Raw genomic sequence first — 18979 nt, 5'->3', positions numbered from 1 at the left:
AGAGCGAGGGAGACCACCAGCGCGCAGCACGAGCAGCGAAGGAGCAAAGGCGTCACGCCATGGGCACCAGCGCGTGCACAGAGAGAGAGAGAGAGAGAGAGAGAGAGAGAGAGAGAGAGAGAGAGAGAGAGAGAGAGATGAAGTGTCTACTAAAGACCCAATGGGCCTATGAGATCAAAGTGATACAATAGTGTCCATGGCATATCTCATCATGGAATGGAAAATAAAACAGAAACAAAACGTAAACATATCTATCTCACTGGGGTGATACAATACTGTCGTCCATGGAGACTGATCATGGAATGCTAGGAACATAGAAAACATGAGAGCATTATCAGCCCCGAATAGATGGTATACCACTCTCCAAAATATCAAGCATGGGGCTAATGAGTATGGCTGAGAGGTCTCCCTTAGTGATGTGACGTGGAAAGGTAGCTCGATGGCGGTGGAGCATGTCCTCGATTTGAAGCTGATGAGGGGATTGTGGCGGACGGCCGTGCCGCGGGGGGGGGGCACGCTAGAGTGAGAAGGCCCAGTCCGAGGTAACTCCTCTCGGGCGAGGTGGGTCCATAGGAGCCACTGTATCCGTGTCCATCTCATGGGTCTGGAAGAAATTGGTGATGGTTGGCTGGCGAGACTCGAGAGAGGGTGTGGGCTGGGGCCGAAGCTCTCTCGAGAAAGTGTCCTTTTGTCTATGGAGCTCAAGCAGGAAGAGGCCTGGGCAACGCTGTCTCGAGAAGTCAATGATCTTGGAGAGTGGACCAAATCCCTCACGAAACAGACAGTGAAACCCCCCGCAGATCTCAAAGTATATTGGGCAGCGGGATATGTAATGCTCGTCCATCTCAACCTCTGTGGGGCATAATCGGCAGATCCTCTCCTCTCTGGGTCTCCGTATGAGCTTTTCAGCTCTAAAGATGTGCTTAGCTCTACCTGTCTCCACTCTAAGGCGGTGGGATGAAACCCGTATCTGGCCAATCGCAATCTACATGGCATGGGACATGTGAACACTGAGGTAGCCTGGCTGCTAGATGAATCCATCCTTAGTGAGCGTGAGGGATTGATCTCTGTACGAGTGCATCTTTGTTGGGAGGTCTAGAGGTGTGATCCATGTGCAATGGGTGTAGAGGCTGAGAAGATCTAACTGGATAACCCGGTTGGTATCCTCGTGAGAGAGCTAGAGAAAAGGGGAGTCCAAACTGTACTGAAGGGGTGGTGGGCGGTCCATACGAAGCCAAGTGGAAACTAATACATTCCATACTCCAGAGTGGCCCTCAAGTGCTAGCTGTCTTGAGGACTCTAGGGCAAGCCTCGAGTATGTGTGGGGATCCATGTGACTGATGCGATGGAGGTATGTAATTGTCTGGAAGAGTGTATCCACTACCATCGGGATTGCAACAAACTCTGCTTGGATAATCTGGTGTGGGATTGATGGTTTGTTGCGGATCATACGGGAGAACATCATGACCTGGGGCCTCTCAACTCGCTCTGCCAATCCTCATCGGATAAATCTGGCCCCCAGAAGGCTACTCCATACATCAAGGCTGGTGTGACGAGGGTGTCCAAAAGCCACCCTTCGTCTTGGGCTCCTAGAAATGTGCCTGGAAGCATTGCCGCTCAAGTAAGCTCAAGGTTGCATATCCCTATGACAATCTGGCATGTGTTGCGGGAAGCATGGTGAAGTGTGGGCCACTGAAAGTGACACCAAGGTAGACATAGGATGAGACAATCTCCACAGGATCCCCTCTATATGTGAAGCTCAATCTGGTTGTGAAGGGGTGAGAAATATTGAAGACCATTACCTTGGTTTTACCAAGGTTAAGAGACAGGTCCCGTTGAGTGCAAATGTCTCTAAAGTCCCTCGGCTGAATCTAAGAGGAGGACGATGTCATCTGCATAACGTAGTATGGGGATCAATATGCCTACCAGTGTGGGACGAGCCCCGCCTAATCCGTCAACGAAGCTCGAGATCTCATCAATGTAGAGGCCAAAAAGAGTGGGTGATAGAGGGCAGCCCTGTTTCACCCCAATAGTGCTGGAAATCTCCTGTGATGTACCTCCTGGGGCTCTCACTATTCCGGTGACGGACTCATAGAGGGCGATGATGCTCCAAACCATGTCAAATGGGACTAGGAGGCGGGGGGCTCAGGGTACAATATCAAAAGCTTTGCAGAGATCCACAAAGCAGCATAAATCCTTTGTTGTCATGCTCTACCCTCCTCGATGATGGCATGGAGGGTGAAAATGTGGTCAAGGGTAGAGAAGCTCCTCTGAACGCTTGCCGTTGTTGAGGCTTTGCATCCATGTCTCTCTGTAAATGAAGTGAGCTCCGTTTCTAGCACTGTTCCATAGAGTTTGGCCAATGTGTGGCCAATCAAGGGCCTATGAGACCAAAAGTAATACAATGGTACCATGGATATACTGAGCCATGGAAAACTGAAAGAGTGATCAAGAGACGATCCTGTGTTGAGTTGAGATATGCTCAAATCAGCTAATGATGATACCCGCCCTGGCGAGAAGCTATCTGATGGTGGAGTGAATGTCAAGCCTCTGTGATGGAAGGATGTCATGTCGGGCGAGAACCTCACAAATCTGTTTCTGTTTGGTGGAGGCCAATTTGACCTGAGAAAGAAAGAAAGGAAGAAAATTGTATTAACGTCTACTAGAGGCCGAACTCGACCTATGAGACAAATCAATGTACAACTGTCAATGTCTTCTGGATGTGCAGAAAAAAAAATGACAAAATGACATGAAATAAACTATGATAGTATTGAGCTAGTGGGGGGGTGTGATGGATGGAGCACTACTGCTAGAGGCTACGTATGCAACCTATATGCGCAGGTTATACAAGAATGCAATGCAGTTCTGTCTAGCTCCAACCAGTACCATAATGGGGGTGTAATATGTGATACATAGGCGATGGCGAGGCAAAAATACCTCGAAGCATGATCTCTGGGTGTGAGTGCAAGTGAGCTAGCCACTCCTCGATATGGTGTTGATGTTGAGCCCATATCTCTGTGATCTCCCTTTGGTGTAGTCTGGGAGTCTGGTAGCCTGGTGCTCTCGGTCTCCGTCTGCTCGGGGGTCCGCAACGCGCTGAAGTGTAACCCCCTATTGTGTGAGGATAGGCACTGGGATAGAACTCTGGAAGAAATCAGTGAGCTGGAGCTGTCGCCCACCTCTCCCTGTGGTATGAGTCCGTAGTAGTGTCTCTCTGTGGCACTGTGTCTCTAGGCAAGAAGTGGCCAAATCTGATGTAGTCTGGGAGTCTGGTAGCCTGGTGCTCTCGGTCTCTGTCTGGCTTGGGGGTCTGCAGCGCGCTGAAGTGTAACCCCCTCTTGTGTCAGGATAGGCACTAGGATAGATCTCTGGAAGAAATCAGTGAGCTGTAGTAGCTGTCGCCCACCTCTCCCTGTGGTATGAGTCCGTAGTAGTGTCTCTCTGTGGCGCTGTGTCTCTAGGCAAGAACTGGCCAAATGAGAGAGAGAAAGAAAGAAAGAAAGAAAGATTTTATTAACGTCTTCCAAAAGACTGAACTCGACCTATGAGACAAATCAATGTACCTGTGTGGGGTATCCTCTGTCATCCCAACAAAATGAAAAAGTACTGGACTAAAAAGCTGAATCTGGGTGTGCAATAAGTACAATGAGTGGGGGAGGTGATGGAGCTCTACTACCAAGAGAATGCAAAGCTATATGCATGGAGTATACAATCATGATATGCAACCTAGCTAGATCCATCCTGTACCATACTGGGGGTATAGAATGGTATACATAATGTTCCTCACTCTCAACCTCCTCCTGGCATAGTCTACATATCCTCTCTGCTTTGGGGATCTGTGTTGCCCTACCTGCCTCAATCTCAAGTTGGTGTGATGACATTCTGAGTTGGCCAATTGCCACTCGGGCATTGTGAGGCATGTACACATCCATGTATCCAGGTCTATGTATGAATCCATCCGCTGAGATACGCATAAACCGATCTCTGTAGTATAGCGTCTTCGGCGGTAGAGGCTGACTGGTAGAGAGAGAGAGAGAGAGAGAGAGAGAGAGAGAGAGAGAGAGAGGCCAATTTGACCTATGAAATGGATTACCAAGTGTAGATCATGAAAGGTGTGTCTGTACGCCAATAAAATGAAACTATCAAAAATTATTTCAACAGGTTCATCACATTCTTATTGATATCGTTTCGTCTGCGGCATCGTCTACTTCAGGTTTGGGAAGATATCCTCCATTCAAGCGTGAGGTAAGAATCACTATGCAATGTATTCTTAGGATAAATAGAGTAAGACAAGATAAAAAATTTGATAGTTCTTACATGTTTGATGAAGGTGGTGGCAATAGCTAGTGCTGCTCTTGATGACTACCGGTCTGAGTCAAGGAAGATGGTTGTTGCTTTAGTGGACATGGAACGGGCATTTATACCGCCTCAACACTTCATTCGGCTTGTGCAACGCAGGTGTATATTGAACAATGCTTTTGGTCTTAATAGTGTGAACGGGCAAATTTTTTTCCTTGAGTTTGGAGTAGGATTTTTTGTTGTAACATAGGTAGTGCTCAGGTATTGAGTGTAACATAGGTAGTGCTCAGGTATTGAGTGTTGGTAACCGATGAAGACTTAAAAATGTCACCTTTAGGGGTTACAAAAACCTTCTTTTTTCAGTATGTGATTATTTCACCAATGCGAATTTCTTAGTGTAACATACATTACTAAACGAACATAGAAAAAATATTGGAAGAAAACATGAAGCTCAAATTTCCTTTGAACAACTGAAGGGGTACTGTGACACATAGGTGTCCATTTAAATGCAATCTTCTTTTTCAAGTGTGCCATCAATGGGGAAGCTACCTTGGCATACTTGGGTATAAAGATTCTATACCAACGTGTTAAACCCAAGAATCCTCTATCCTCTTCTGGGTCTGCTGAGGTCCCATTTTTTGACACTATAATGCCCAAGTACTTAATCTATTCAGTGAAAAATATACAGTTACTACTTTTCTGAGTGAAAAGTCAGTGTTTTCCAAGAGTCCTTAGAACCTTGCGTACGTGTTTTTTGTGATGGCTATCCTTTGAATAGACTAAGATATCAACAAAAATTTGATGTTTTCTAAGTGTACTTAGAACCTTGCGTACATTTTCTTTCATGATGACTGCTGACAACATCCTTTGAATAGACTAAGATGATATCAACAAAAAGTTGATGTTTTCTAAGCCTCCTTAGAACCTTGCGTCGTACATGTTCTTTGTGATGATTGCTCTGCTGATAACATCCTTTGAATAAACTAAGATATCATCAAAGAATGCGAGGAAGAAGTCATCTAGGTGTTATCTGAAGATGTCTTGCATTAATCGATTGAAGGTTGCTAGGGCATTGGCTAACCCAAAGGGCATTACGGAGAACTCATAATGTCTATATCGGGTGTTGAAGACTGTCTTAAGTATTAATTCTAATATGATAATATCTTGATATTAAATCAAATTTTTTGAATATTTAAGCTCCATGTAAACGATCCAAAACCTCGTCTATCCTAGGGATTGGATATTTCGTGAGTTGGTTTAAATCCCAATAATCTATGTATAATCTAAGGGTTCCATCCTTCCTTTTCTGGAAAAGTACAAGAGCTCCCCACACAATGATGAATCATTGGGCTAAATAAAGCCTTGGTCTACTAATTATCTTGATTGTTCCTTGAGTTCTGAAACATCCATTTTGTAGGCTCGCTTGGCTATGGGTTGGGCTCCAAGAAGTAATTCTATTTTGTGATCTACTTCATGAATTGGAGGCATCTCTCTTAACTCCTTTGGAAACACGTGCATATTTACTCAATCTTACTTTAGTTTAGTTCCTTCCCTGTTGGTGGGTTAAGCTTTACTACATAGATTAACTTCTTCTTTTTCAGAGTCCTTTGAGTAGTTTAGCCGCTTGAACTAGCTGCAGTATTGGAAATTTATTCTTACCAATCCCTTCTACCCTACCATCTTTGTATGTCCATATTTTCTATAAAAAACCTAACATATAGTGTCCACAAAAAGTCTAGATGCTACACTAATATTTTTTTTCAAGTCTTTACTATCATAGTAAACAAAAGTTGGTGGACTTGGAGGTAACTAAAAATGATTTGAGTCCCAATTGAAATCGGGAATTGCATACATGTCAGCATATGCAGTAAAAGCTTGGTCAAAGACATTCCTAATCTACATTTGCATAAATTTAGTAGTCATCCCTACAAAAATATGGCCTACATAAAAAGGGTTTTTTTTCTTTTTTTTTTGGGTCGGGGGGGGGGGGGGGGTGGTATGGGGGCTGCAAAACGAATCTTCTATTATTAAGTAAGAATAGCCATGCAAAATCATGACTAGAAGTCGGAACAAAAAAGCCGCATCCCACAATGTATGGCGATCTCAACCAATCTCGGACTCAATGGTGCCAAGAGAGTCTTGTGGGGGTTGATGAGAAAAAGATTCCATGATCCCGAGTATTATCAATCCTTTGCAGAGGTGGGGTATATTGTGTATAAGGAATATCTAGTAGCATGCAACGTTGGGCCACACCTCTGCATATCATTATGGTGGTGTCCAAATCCCTACATGCAGAAAATATAGGTGTACTAGATTGAGTCACCAAGCAATAGAACCTTAAGTAACATAGATGGTATCTCTCCTCAATCTGCTCGTAAGCTGAGTGATAGAGCTCCAAATTCTATGAGCAACTCTACACCGGATCCCAATGAGGATATGTGATAGGACATCCACCATAGAACCATAAGCACCAAGACCCTTGGGCCACCATATCAGGGGGAGGGTGAATATGAGAGTGCTTCCGTGAGTGACTAACTACTCTTGTGCGTGTGACATCTTATCAATCTCCATCTTGGTTGGATAGAATAAAAAACACAATCTCCCTTCTCATCTTGATTTAGCAAGGCTAACACTTGTAATGGCACCATAGTCACAACGCAAAGGGAACAGGAACCGTCCGATAGGGAATGGCATATAGGGAACATGAATGGGAATGCCACATAAACGTGCGTGCGTGGACACACACACACACACAAACACACACACATATATAAAGCTATTGATCTTTCATTTAAAACATGACAAACATGATACATTATACATAGCCATTGATTATGAGACTTGAGTACACAAGAAATAGAAATAGATCTAGATTACATAATCAACTTTTGAAAGTTCAAACAATACAAAGAGAGGCGCAATGCGTAGGAGCTACAAAGATAGATGCAATTTGCATGAGCAATTCCCAAATGTCAAATGAGAGAAAACTAAAAGATGAAGTACAACATATCAAATGTGAAGACCAGCAACTAAATCATCATCAATTGCTTGGAAGAGCTCCCAATCTCATCGTCATGGCCCCCCTTCCATCTGCACTGAATCATTATTTGAATGTTAAGAAGGGTGGGCATCAACGAAACCGTATGCCTCTGGACTGTAGAGCTGAGTAAGTAGTCATAGATTTGCAGAGACAAACGAAATCATTGGTTCTTTATGTAGCAAGTCGGTTCCACTTCTTTGAGGCAATGTGGCTAAATACGCTCCACAATTGCTCGATAGGAGAGGAACTAGCTCCTTGGCTCAAAATACGAATGGCAAGACGTTGAAGCTCAGCCATAATCCTCCCACCATAAGGCAACACACACACTGCAGTTGTTTCTCTGCGCATCTGCTGAACCAATTTCCTTGCTTGCGTCTATAAATTGATAATTGATCTTTGATAGACCTCCTTTTGGAAGGATCTGGCACCAATTTTCCCAATGCTTCCTCCCAACCATCTACGACCTTGTCATGAGTCTCTTGGCTGCACCCTTGGAATTCTAGATCTAGCAAAACTATAGTGATGGGATCCAATTAAGAATTTGGTTAGGTTTTGTCTCGGGTACCAGGGAAAAGAGTTTCAAGGCCCCCTAGCTGGATATTCATGTGCAAGGGTGAATGATAATTATCCCATCGAGTTTGGGAAATCGCTCTCAACTCCTCTTGCCTTCCCTCATAGGCTCCACCTCTCCAATGCATTCTATCATCTTGTCCATGTGTTCATAAACCTTGCCAATGCAAGGTTGTTTGCAATCCTGAACATGTGAATGATGGGCTTCACAACAACATTAAGATGGACCACATCAGCCCAAAGTGCATCATGAATCACATTACCTGTAATTGAACGAGAGGTGGGCCAATCAATCCATTGATCACTCACCACAAGCTGTTTCAAAACATTTTTCACCTTTTGAAGCGTCTCCAACATAATAAAATTGTAGGCAAAACGGGTTTTAGAGTATTTTAAGATATCCTTTTGGGGAGACCTCTTTCTAAACTCTGAGAGAATATAGTGGTGACGAGTGATAAAACTGACAATCTCTCTCCCTTTTTCAAGTATAGGTGCCATCCATGGCAAATCACCTATGTCCTTCAACAAATCATTTAGTCCATGTGCGATACGAGTGAATGTGATATGGGGATATCTCAACTCTAAGTTTGCCCCTGCCGCTTTATTTGATACGCCTCCATCCCCTATGACCCGAATCACATCTTCTGGGCCGATGGTGTCAACAACATTTTCCCACTCCTCATCAAACACATTGGAGCTCTTCCTTGTTTTAGATGCATCATGCGAGAATAAGAAATGCACACCACCTCGTGGATAAGCCACAAATACAAGGATGGTGTGAGAGTGAGAGTCACTCCAGCCATCAGTGATAAAGAGATACCCCATTCCTCTTCCCCCCAACACGAATATTCTCTGATGGTGCATCAATGGCCTCTTTCTCCTTTTTTCAGCAAAGTGGTCCTCAAAGTCTCTTATGATGGAGGAGTATGTGTGTGTCCAAATCCAGCAATTGCATTGACCATCTCTTGGAAATATGGTGATCTTGCCACATTGAATGCTATGTGATCATGAAAGAAAAACCTAGCCATTACAGCATCCACAACTTCTCGTTTTGGAGGATCCCATGAACCAAGAATAGCTCTTTGGCCACCTTGTGATGTGGGGCAAACAAAAGGCCCAAGAGGATTACCGGGAGTAGATCGGTACTCCCAGTCCGTGCTGCATAAGTACTACTAGATGCACTAGAACCAAAAAAAAGAGGGATTTACAGCCACAAACCTTGTAGGTGGTGCTCGAAACAGCTGTGCATTGAGCCTTTCTTGTAACTCTTTCTTCTTCTTTGGTGGAACTTATAGACAAAAAGCCACATCATGGCCAGGTCCATGCATCAAATGAGCTCGTACACGATTGTACCTCTTGTCATTGCTTGCTTGCAATACCGGTACTTCCATTTCTTGGCACCTTCACTTGCATGTCTCATCAAGTCCACCTCTTCCCACCATGACCAAGTAGCTTGCTTCTTGGACCGCTTGCTGCCTAAAGTTGTAGGTGCCATTGAATCCTTGATGATTGAAGGAGAAGAAGATGAAAGTGATGAGGAGGAATACACTGCTCACTGCTGTGTACTTTGAAGGAGCTTGAGTCTCTTGTCAATCCCAAGGTGGGGTGGCCAACACACATAAAGTAGCAGCCCGTTTTTTTTTTAAAATTTAGTCCTTATCAACGGGGCAAGTACCCGTTTGAAGGTACTTTAGTACCTAGGTACCTTAAATTGCAGCATGACAGCCGGTGCATGCCAGGCCGTCACATGGAACGGCCGTTCCAAAAACGGGAACATCGTTCTTGAAACGGCACAAACCGTTCCCAAATGCATGCCATGTCAGCAACCGTTCCCAGCCGTTCCGGCGTTCCACATGAAAGGGAAACGTCGTTCTGCCATTCCAGACCACAAAGAACGGCGTTTCCTGCTGTGACTATGAATGGCACTCTTGTCATTGAGAAAATACCCATCCACCTAGGATGATGCTGCTCATGAAATGTGCTTGTAATTCACTCATGAGGTATAGCTGCATCAATTTGACCAATCCCTCTAAGACTCCCTTTGAGGTGCTGGGTGGATGCAAGTGTTTGATCCATGGGAAGACTTTTAAAAGTCCACGCTTGCGCTCCCTCTCGTTGACCCGGCTCCTTAGGCACCCCCTCTCGCCTCCTCTTTTCGACTGCGCCCCCTCTTGCCCTTGTCTTTTCCCCCTCTCACCCCCTCTTCCCGCCTGCGCCCCCTCTTTCCGCGTGTGCTCCCTCTGTTCGCTTACGTCCCCCTCCAGCCTTTGCCCCTCTCGTTTCGCTCTGTCCTTGCTTGTGTCCCTCCCCCCCTCTCACGCTGCCCATGTTGTGCCTCCTTTCAGTAGCTTACTGGAGACCCACCTACCCATCATATAGCCACCACGCACTATTTTCCACTTCACTCAGGACCTAGCCGATGTGTACGACTATCATGTTCATGATCAGCTATTTGCCTTAGATCCGCACCCATGGCTATGCTCACCTCCCAGCTCTCACATGTACTGCACTTCGCAGCCGCGAGGAGTTTCCCATACCACATACAGACAGGACAGCCATCTACATCTGGGAGCATGCCCCATAACCGATGGTATGATGATGAGTGCAGAAACCTTTACCGCAGTCTCCGAGTGCAGAGGGCTCGCGAGGAGATCACCCAGAGGCAGGCAGGCAAGAGGATGCATACTCTCACCCGCCGTAGGCGGCGAGCTTATGAGTGAGGAGGCTCAGTACTGGGACACATATCACATGCTCATGAGTAGAGATGCTGCTGCTAATTGGAAGAGACTCAGAGAGCCCCGTCCTCCCACACCTATTACCGATCCTCAGACCTAGCAGACATATGCAGAGAGACTTTATGATGTGCCTGCACAGCCCCCTATACCACAGTCCACAGAGCCATGCTCCACAGTCTCCACCTTCTTCACCCCACCTATGGTTAGGAGGGCCATATGTCGACTCCATGGACGGGCGACAGATCATACAGGATTACAGGGAGAGCATCTCATCTATGCTATTGATACATTGGCACCATTTCTTGCTCATCTCTTCAATAGAGCTATGTCAGAGTGGTTTCCGGCTGAGTGGACGATGCACACTATTGTGCCGATCCATAAAGCGGGAGATGTACTAGACCCCGGGAACTACAGGACCATCATGATTGGCCATATATTGGCCAAACTATACGGGGTAGTTTTGGAGGCAGAGCTGAGCACTCATGCAGAGGTTGGGGGATTGAGAGCAGCAGGCCAGGCAGGCTTCCGACGAGCCTTCTCGACCATCGACCACATTTTTACATTGAGGTGCCTGATTGATCAGGCCAAGGCACGGAGGGAACGACTCTATTGTTGCTTTGTGGATTTCCGGAAGGCATTTGATATTGTGCCTAGAGAGCGCCTCTTTCGGCGACTATAGACACTAGGCATACCTTCAGACATGATGTGGGGCATATACAGGCTATATGAGCAGGTCTTTGGGAGAGTTCGATTCCGAGGAGGCTTGTCCGACACAGTTGCTAGCACCATTGGTGTGAAGCAGGGTGCCCGCTTTCCCCCACGCTCTTTGAGCTCTATATTGATGAGGTGGTCGATTACATCACATAGGGAGGAGGCTCTGGGGTTGAGCTATCAGGTATTACTGTCCATGTTATGCTTTATGCTGATGACATCGTCTTGGTATCCGACACGCAGGTTGGGCTTCAAAGACACCTTGTGGCTCTTGATGACTTCTGCGCACAGCAGGGTCTGACAGTGAACCTTGGGAAAACCAAGGTTATGATCTTCCACACCTCACCCACAGTCAGGAGCCACACTACTCTCACATTAGCAGGAGGGCGGGTCGAGGTGGTGAGCTCTTATGTTTACCTTGGCATCACATTTACTAGTTTAGCTGGATGCTTCTCCATGGCTCAGGCAGTCCGAGACAGAGTGACCCGGGGGTATGCAGCTCTTGCTGGCCTTGAGCGTCAGTGTCATGAGGCACATTTTCAGGAACCCCGCACGAAGGGGTGGCTCTTTGATACATTAGTGACACCAGCCTTGATGTATGGAGCAGCGGTTTGGGCACAGGGCTTGCAGCCTCCACATGGGTACAACTGGAGAGAGACAGATCTTGATGCTCTCGAGGATAATACGCAGCAAACCATCCGTCCCGCACGACATTGTTCGAGCTGAGTTAGCTGCACCACCTATGGCAGTGGAGGCATTGTTCCAGATGATCTCCTTTATATACAGGATGAGGGAGATGCCCACGGAGAGATTATCCCGCCGAGCTTTTGAAGCATCCAGAGAGCTGGCCGAGGTTGGACACACTGGATCTTGGTATGCACAGATGCTACAGTGGTTCTCACATCATGGGATAGACATTGAGCGGTTGCCACCTTTTTAGTATGATCAGTCTGCTCCACGGGGTTACCTCTCTCTCAATGAGAGGAACAGGGTGATGAGACAGGACATATGGCAGCACTACATACAGGAGACATGGACAGCACCAGAGAGTCCACTACCACCGAAGATGCTGTATTACAAAGACCACGTTATGAGCATCTCAGGGGATGGGTTTATACATCGACCGCGGTACATGGATGTATACATGCCACACAGCTCTCGCGTTGCTATTGGACTGCTACGAGTCTCATCACATCAGCTAGAGATAGAGGCTGGGAGAGCGGCACGGGTTCCCAGAGCTGAGTGGATATGCAGATTGTGCCGCGAGAGGAGGTGGAGACTGAGGATCACTTTGTATGTAGATGTAGAGCCCACCAGGGGGTCAGAGATAGATATGCAGGATTGTTTGAGGAGCACTCTTCACTACATCAGTTGATGGAGGCCTCGGACCAGCGACGACAGCTTGGCAGACTACTACTAGAGCTTCATAGTTCTCGAGAGAGACTCCTCCAGACACCCGCTCCCACTAGGGGTGGGAAACAGTCCGAGCTCACAGATTTCTTGAAGAGAGCTATGCCAGTGCCAGCCAAGGTGGAAAGGTACGTAGTGTACGACACGCTATCAGTACGTACGGAACGTACTTCTGTACGGAACAAATTTTAAGGTACGTAAACAGTACGTACCATTTGTAAATAGTCCTAGAAACCTGAATATTTTGTAGACATAGCAACCAAAATACTTAAAATAAAGACTGAACCTCATTACTTAAAGTTTAAATCAATTATCAGTTACCAAGCCCATTACACAATACCTCATGTCAACAGTCATAGTGATATAAGCAAGAACCATGAAAGTCATAGATGATAAAAGAGAGTACAAATATCATGTCTACAGCACATGTCCTGGTCCACAAGTGCAAAAAGCAAAACAATGAAACACTACAGTTGTCTAGACTCTAGAGTCTAGACGCAAGAGTCTCAAATCTCATCATCAGATGAAGATGATGTGTCTTCTGAAGAGAGCATGTCTCCATCATTGATACCATTGCCCTCTTCATCGAACTCTGGCTCAGCAACAACAAGCTCCAGTGCATCCTCGTCATGTGCCTCGGGAATCTAAGTGTGAATGAGTTCGACAGCCTCATTTGCACGCCTCTGTTGGGTGCGACGAACTGGAAGCTTTCCCCTGCGAATGCTCTCTCGTCTCGCAGAGCTTGGATCTGGAGCTGCCTGGCGTAGAGGAATGCTGAGAGATCGTGCACGTGAGCGGGTCACACAACGATCCACGCTCTCAAGCTCTCTATGTAAAGCTCTCAAAATCTCATCTTGCTCATCTCTAATCTGCCGATCCACAAGCTCCGGACTGGGTTCATCTACCAATTTGAGTAGTGTTGGATCAACCTGTTTAAACATGCCAGAAACTGCATATTGGATATTCATTGAACTAGAAAAAAATTTATACTTCTAAGTTCTTCTTGAGTCCAAATTCCAATTTATACCTGCTTCGGTGACCCCAAAGCATGGTAGCTTCGCACGAGCCTCATGTTAGCTCTGCAGTACACCAACTTCTCTACTAAGTCGATTCCGAATCTTGGTGTGTATAAGAGAGTATGAGCTCCAGTTCCGCTCACATGCTCCAGCTGAGCAATCCTGTGCAAAAATGAGTGCAATGCGAGCAAATTTGTAAATCTTTTAATGCTAAAACATCAAGCTTCACTTTTGAAGACCATACTTTAGAGATTAATTACAAGTTACCTGAGATAGAACAGGAAGAGCAAAGCGTGAACGGTTTGGAAGACCAACCCTTCCAGAAGAGTGCCACCATGTCAAAGGGAATTTCATGGCTTCCTTCCTCAATGACACAGGTCTCGCAAATGAAGCACCAATACCACTCATGTACGTGGTGAACTGTCTATCGGTCTGAAGTTGCTCCTCCTCTGAGAACATCCTTCCAACATACTCTGACTGCTTCATGCTCAAAGCAGTATTATTCCATAGCTCTGGCGACCTGTAGAGAGGATGGAGCATGGCAGCCATCGCATGGATGGGACGGCTCATGAATGTCCACCAGTTTGTCTACAATGTCCAAGATCTCACCTCGGCTGAAAATGAGAGATTGAAAATACATGTCTTAGGTTATAGTGCTAAGTGTACACATGTCAGTCCTGACATGTCATGAGAATCGGGAAGTCATAAAAATCAAAGAAAGAGGAAGAAATTAGAACTATTGCTTACTGTTGAGCAGTCATCATGGAGCACTGAGCAACATGGTCTTTCATTTGCATAAACAAATGAAAGACCAGCCCCAAAGTTGAGCCCTCCATGTCTGTAAGTCGGAGAGGGACATACACGGGCTTAAGTGCAACTGAAAGGCTATGAACTTGCTGCCAAAAATCATCATCCAGGATCCGCCTCTGCAAGTATTTTGTACGCTCATCCTCTGAATGATGCATCTGTCGCCACCTTGGGTCCACAACTGTTGATGATAGTGAATCTCTTATCTTGTAGAGCCTATCCAAGACCAAGAATATGTAGGCAAACGTGGTCTTGGAGGGTCTCACCATATCCTAATCGGTGGAGTCATTCGGAGAATGATGGAATCCCGCCTAGTGCTGCTTTGGCACTCGCACGTGCGATCGGGATTCCATCCCTTCACATTTGTATTGTCTCGCCAGAGATAGTGCCTCATGTCATATCCCTTCCTTGCCTCTGGGAGACCCCATCCTGCAGAGAGCAGAGTACTCTAGCCTCCGAGGCCGATGCTTCATATGCACAAAGATGGGGCATCGCACCGGAGCTTGTCCTCGTCGCCAGTCCAAGAGTCCGCCTTTGGTGGCTCCCCCTGGTCCTAGCTCAGATCATGCTTAGGAAGATGGGGATGGGGAAGCTGGGAAGAGGGAGACGGAAGCGGCTGAGAGGGAGGATGCAGGGAGGGGCTCGTTGGGGGGCTCAATGGGGCCAACTGGCCTCATTTGGAATCTGAAAACCTGATGAGGAATCTTGACAAGGTAACACATTGAAACCGGCCTTTAGCAACTTGACGGGCGGTGAACACACTTAATCACACTTTTATCACTTTGCGAACTGGAATAATAAATTTGGAAGAAGAAGAAATTAAATAAGTGGAGCTAGAGTTCCCCTGCACAAAAGACCAATTGGCCTCAAAGCGTGGCGCCCTCGTAGGTATTTATTTATAACTCAAAGTCGGCGTAGCCCTTGTACAATTCCCGAGAAGATTCCTCCTTGATCCACGGGGAGGAGATCTCCTTCAAGCTTTCACCCAAGATGTGTTGTGGGATACAAGGGCCTTGGCCCCTTATTTATACGAGTTTGGGGGAAAAAGCTATGCTTTTCTTTTCCCCTTGGAAAAATCTATTACAAAGGCTTTTTTTTTTTCCAAAAACCATAAAATAGCTTTTCTCTCCTTTTCTTTTTTTCATAAAAAAAGTAAAAATAAACATGGCGAATAGTTTTTTTTTCTATGCTGCATTTGGGCTGCCCGACGCTTTTCTCATGTGCTTTTTCCCTACGCGATTTGCTGCCCGGTGCCCGCGCTTTGCTTCTGCTCGCCTTGCACTTGCTGCATGGTGCCCATGCTTCGCCTGTCCCGGCAGCGCCTCTTTCTCTCTCTCTCTCTCTCTCTCTCTCTCTCTCTCCCTCTCCCGCTCGGCTGCACCCAGGCACTGCAGTGCAGCCGGCTACCTGCCCACGTGGCAGCACCTGCACACGTGCAGTCCTATGCTGCCAGTCGCCTGCGCTTTCCTGCCACCTGTGCTATTGTGTGCCTCAGCCACACGTCAGCTGCAGCCTAGTCCTTGCCACGTCACCTATGCCACGTGTGCCACGTGTCATTGTGCCAGTACTTCTTGTACTTGTAGAGATGACCCATAAATATCCTTGAGAGAGAGAGATTGCTACATCTCCAGCAAGGTAAGAGAAACCAAAAACATGCACATGTACATACGAATGGGCATGCACAAACATGTACTCAGACACACACTAAACATGTATCTGTATCCTCACACGTGTATGAACTTACATATGCATACACAGATCCAAACATGATTAGTGAATGTTAAACATGCTTAAAACATGATTACAATGCTTAAGATAAAGAGGTAAAATACTCAGTCCTGTAACATATCCCCCTCTTAAAGCAAAGCAATCGTCCTCGATTGTTCATTCAAAGGATCTGCCAACTGAAACAAAACCTAAGAGAACAACGAGAAAGTTATGTCCTGCCAACTGAAACAAAACATCGAAATACATAAATTGAGAGCATCCACCTCGTGAATAGTCATGTCCCCCTGGATGCTTTACTTGCTGTGCTCATGGCCATCCCACAGGACCCACAATCAGCAATACATCATGAACAAGAATAAACACTGATGCATATCAAACGAAAGTCTAGAATAGGTGTCTCCATTCTCTGAAGAGATTCGTATATGCATGAACCAAACCATGTGACTAGTACACATATATCATAGAAATCCCATAGGCAGATATACTGTTAGTTCAGTATCTCGCGTGTGCTGATAAGAACACCAAGCGACTTCCAGATCTCATCCAAGTGAACTTTGTGACAAAGGAGCGGAGTCACCCCCCTCTTGAGTAACAAGTAGTACTCCAGAATCCATAGCTGAACCTGTTGAAGCACTTTCTAAGGTAGGCTCCAAACCAAAAGACTTGAGGTAAAGTTGTAGTATCCTCGGTGAATCTACCAAGTCACCCTCCTCCGTCCACTTCGAATCCATAGGTGAATAGTTCACAAACTTCACCACATATCGACGTGAAACTTTTCCTTTGACTTTTCTTTCTTTATGTTCCAAAATTTGTTCCGGTTGAAGAATCTCATCAAGTTCTTCTACCTTTGGTTGCGGCTCATCAACTTGGTTTGTAGGCACCGTACCTCTGAAAGGTCTAAGAAGACTCACATGAAATGCATTATGAATCTTCCAATGATCCGGTAACTGAAGACGATAGAAAACATCACTCATCTTCTCAATCACCTGAAAAGGCCCGTAGTACCGCATACTCAATTTAGGATATAAGCTCTGTTTATCCTTCATTTTCCTGAGTCTAGCCTTCTCAAATCTCAAAAGCACCCAATCACCCAAATCAAAAACCAATGATCGACGGTGAAGGTTTGCGGCTTTTCTCTGTTTCTCTTGAGTCCTTTGAAGAGCCACCTTGACCTTTTTGTAAGCTTCATCCATATTCTCCACAAAACGATCTGCCTCGAACATCTTATCTTTTGTATGCAGGATTGGAGGTACTTTCTTCCCGCCTTCCACAGTCTCGAAAGGTGCGTTACCTGTCGAAGTGTGAATGGTGTTGTAAGCAAACTCCACCAAAGAAAGATACTTTTCCCACTGTTCCTTATGATCCGAAACATAACACTTTAGAAGATCCAATACAACTGAGTTGGCAATTTCGGATTGCCCATCTGTTTGTGGATGAAAAGACGATGAGAACTTCAACGAAGTCTTCATGTTCTCGAACAATGCTCTCCAAAATAGACTTGTCGTTCGAGATCACTGACAATAGATGTGGGCATCCCATGGTATTTGAAGATATTCGTCAAAAATATCCTCTCCATTTGCTCTGCATTAATCTTCTTCTTGACTGGAATGAAATGAGCCTGCTTGCTGAAACGATCTCGATAGTCCAGATGCCATCATTCCCACTCTTTGTCTTAGGAAGATTAAAGATAAAATCCATAGCAATACTCTCCCACGGTCTATCTGGAATAGGCAAAGGATGAAGTAACCCAGGTGTCTTTTGATAGTCATACTTCACCTTCTGACAAATGATACAATCACGAACAAAAGCATCAGCATCCCTGCGCATAGTAGGCCAATAAAAGAATGCCTCCAAAGCCTTCACTGTAGCCTCAATACCACGATGGCCTGCATAAGGTGGAGCATGGCATTCTATCAAAACCTTCTGCCTCAACTCAGGTGTGACACAATTTGTCATGCATCATCAAAATTCCTTCCTTGAGAGAATAATGATCAACTCGCTCTCTTCGGTTAAACGATCAAAATCTGAGTCATGAGCATACTGTTCTCGCATATCATCAAGTTCATGATGAAAGATAATGGAGACGGCGGCCACATGTGGTTTCCTAGACAAGGCATCCGCTACCACATTCTTTTTGCCATCCACATGAATAATCTAAAAGTGAAACATGGACAAAAAGTTTGCCCATCTCATATGCGTCTCTAAAAGCTTCGTTTGGGTAAGGAAATAGCGAAGAGTATGATGATCACTCTGAACAATGAAATCAGCCCCAAGAAGGTAATGCTTCCAAGTAGAAAGAGCATGAATAATCGCAAGAAGCTCCTTCTCATATACTTGTAGATTCCTTTCTGCTGGTGATAGAGTTCTACTCTCATAAGCAATAACATGTCCATCTTGCATAAGAATAGCTCCAATGCTATTCCCGCATGCATCACACTGTACCACAAAAGGTTTATGAAGATCTGGTAAAACCAAAATTGGACCAGTGGTTAGCTTTCCTTAAGCTTATTGAAAACTTCCACTTCCTTAATTGTCCATCGGAATTGTACATCCTTCTTGGTCAGGTGATGTAAAGGTGAAGCAATTTCTGCAAAGAATCGGATAAACCTCCTGTAATATGAACAAAGTCCTAAGAAACTTCTCACATCATGAATAGTCTGTAA

The 18979-nt window shown here is 45.5% G+C and overlaps 1 protein-coding gene and 1 pseudogene across 4 annotated transcripts in view; one reads left to right on the top strand and one right to left on the bottom strand.

Moving 5' to 3' along the window:
* LOC147620307 (dynamin-2A-like) overlaps positions 1-18979 on the top strand; it is a 112718-nt gene that overhangs the window by 54877 nt on the left and 38862 nt on the right. For all 3 annotated transcript variants that reach the window (XM_086772503.1, XM_086772502.1, XM_086772504.1), the window contains 2 exons: positions 4162-4245; positions 4331-4458. In XM_086772503.1, the coding sequence (XP_086628629.1) occupies positions 4162-4245; positions 4331-4458 (212 nt within the window). The remainder of the gene's footprint in view (positions 1-4161; positions 4246-4330; positions 4459-18979) is intronic.
* On the bottom strand, positions 13138-13885 carry LOC147620308 (uncharacterized; annotated as a pseudogene). Its single transcript, XR_015261771.1, has 2 exons — positions 13793-13885; positions 13138-13694 (listed from the first exon to the last, which is right to left on the bottom strand). The product of XR_015261771.1 is annotated as an uncharacterized LOC147620308 (transcript).

The sequence above is a fragment of the Cibotium barometz genome, chromosome 32 (assembly GCF_041138505.1).
Source record: "Cibotium barometz isolate CiBa-2024 chromosome 32, ASM4113850v1, whole genome shotgun sequence".
In the NCBI taxonomy this organism is placed as follows: domain Eukaryota; kingdom Viridiplantae; phylum Streptophyta; class Polypodiopsida; order Cyatheales; family Cibotiaceae; genus Cibotium; species Cibotium barometz.
Note: the sequence above shows the minus strand (reverse complement) of the source record. Positions and strands in the feature narration are given on the sequence as shown.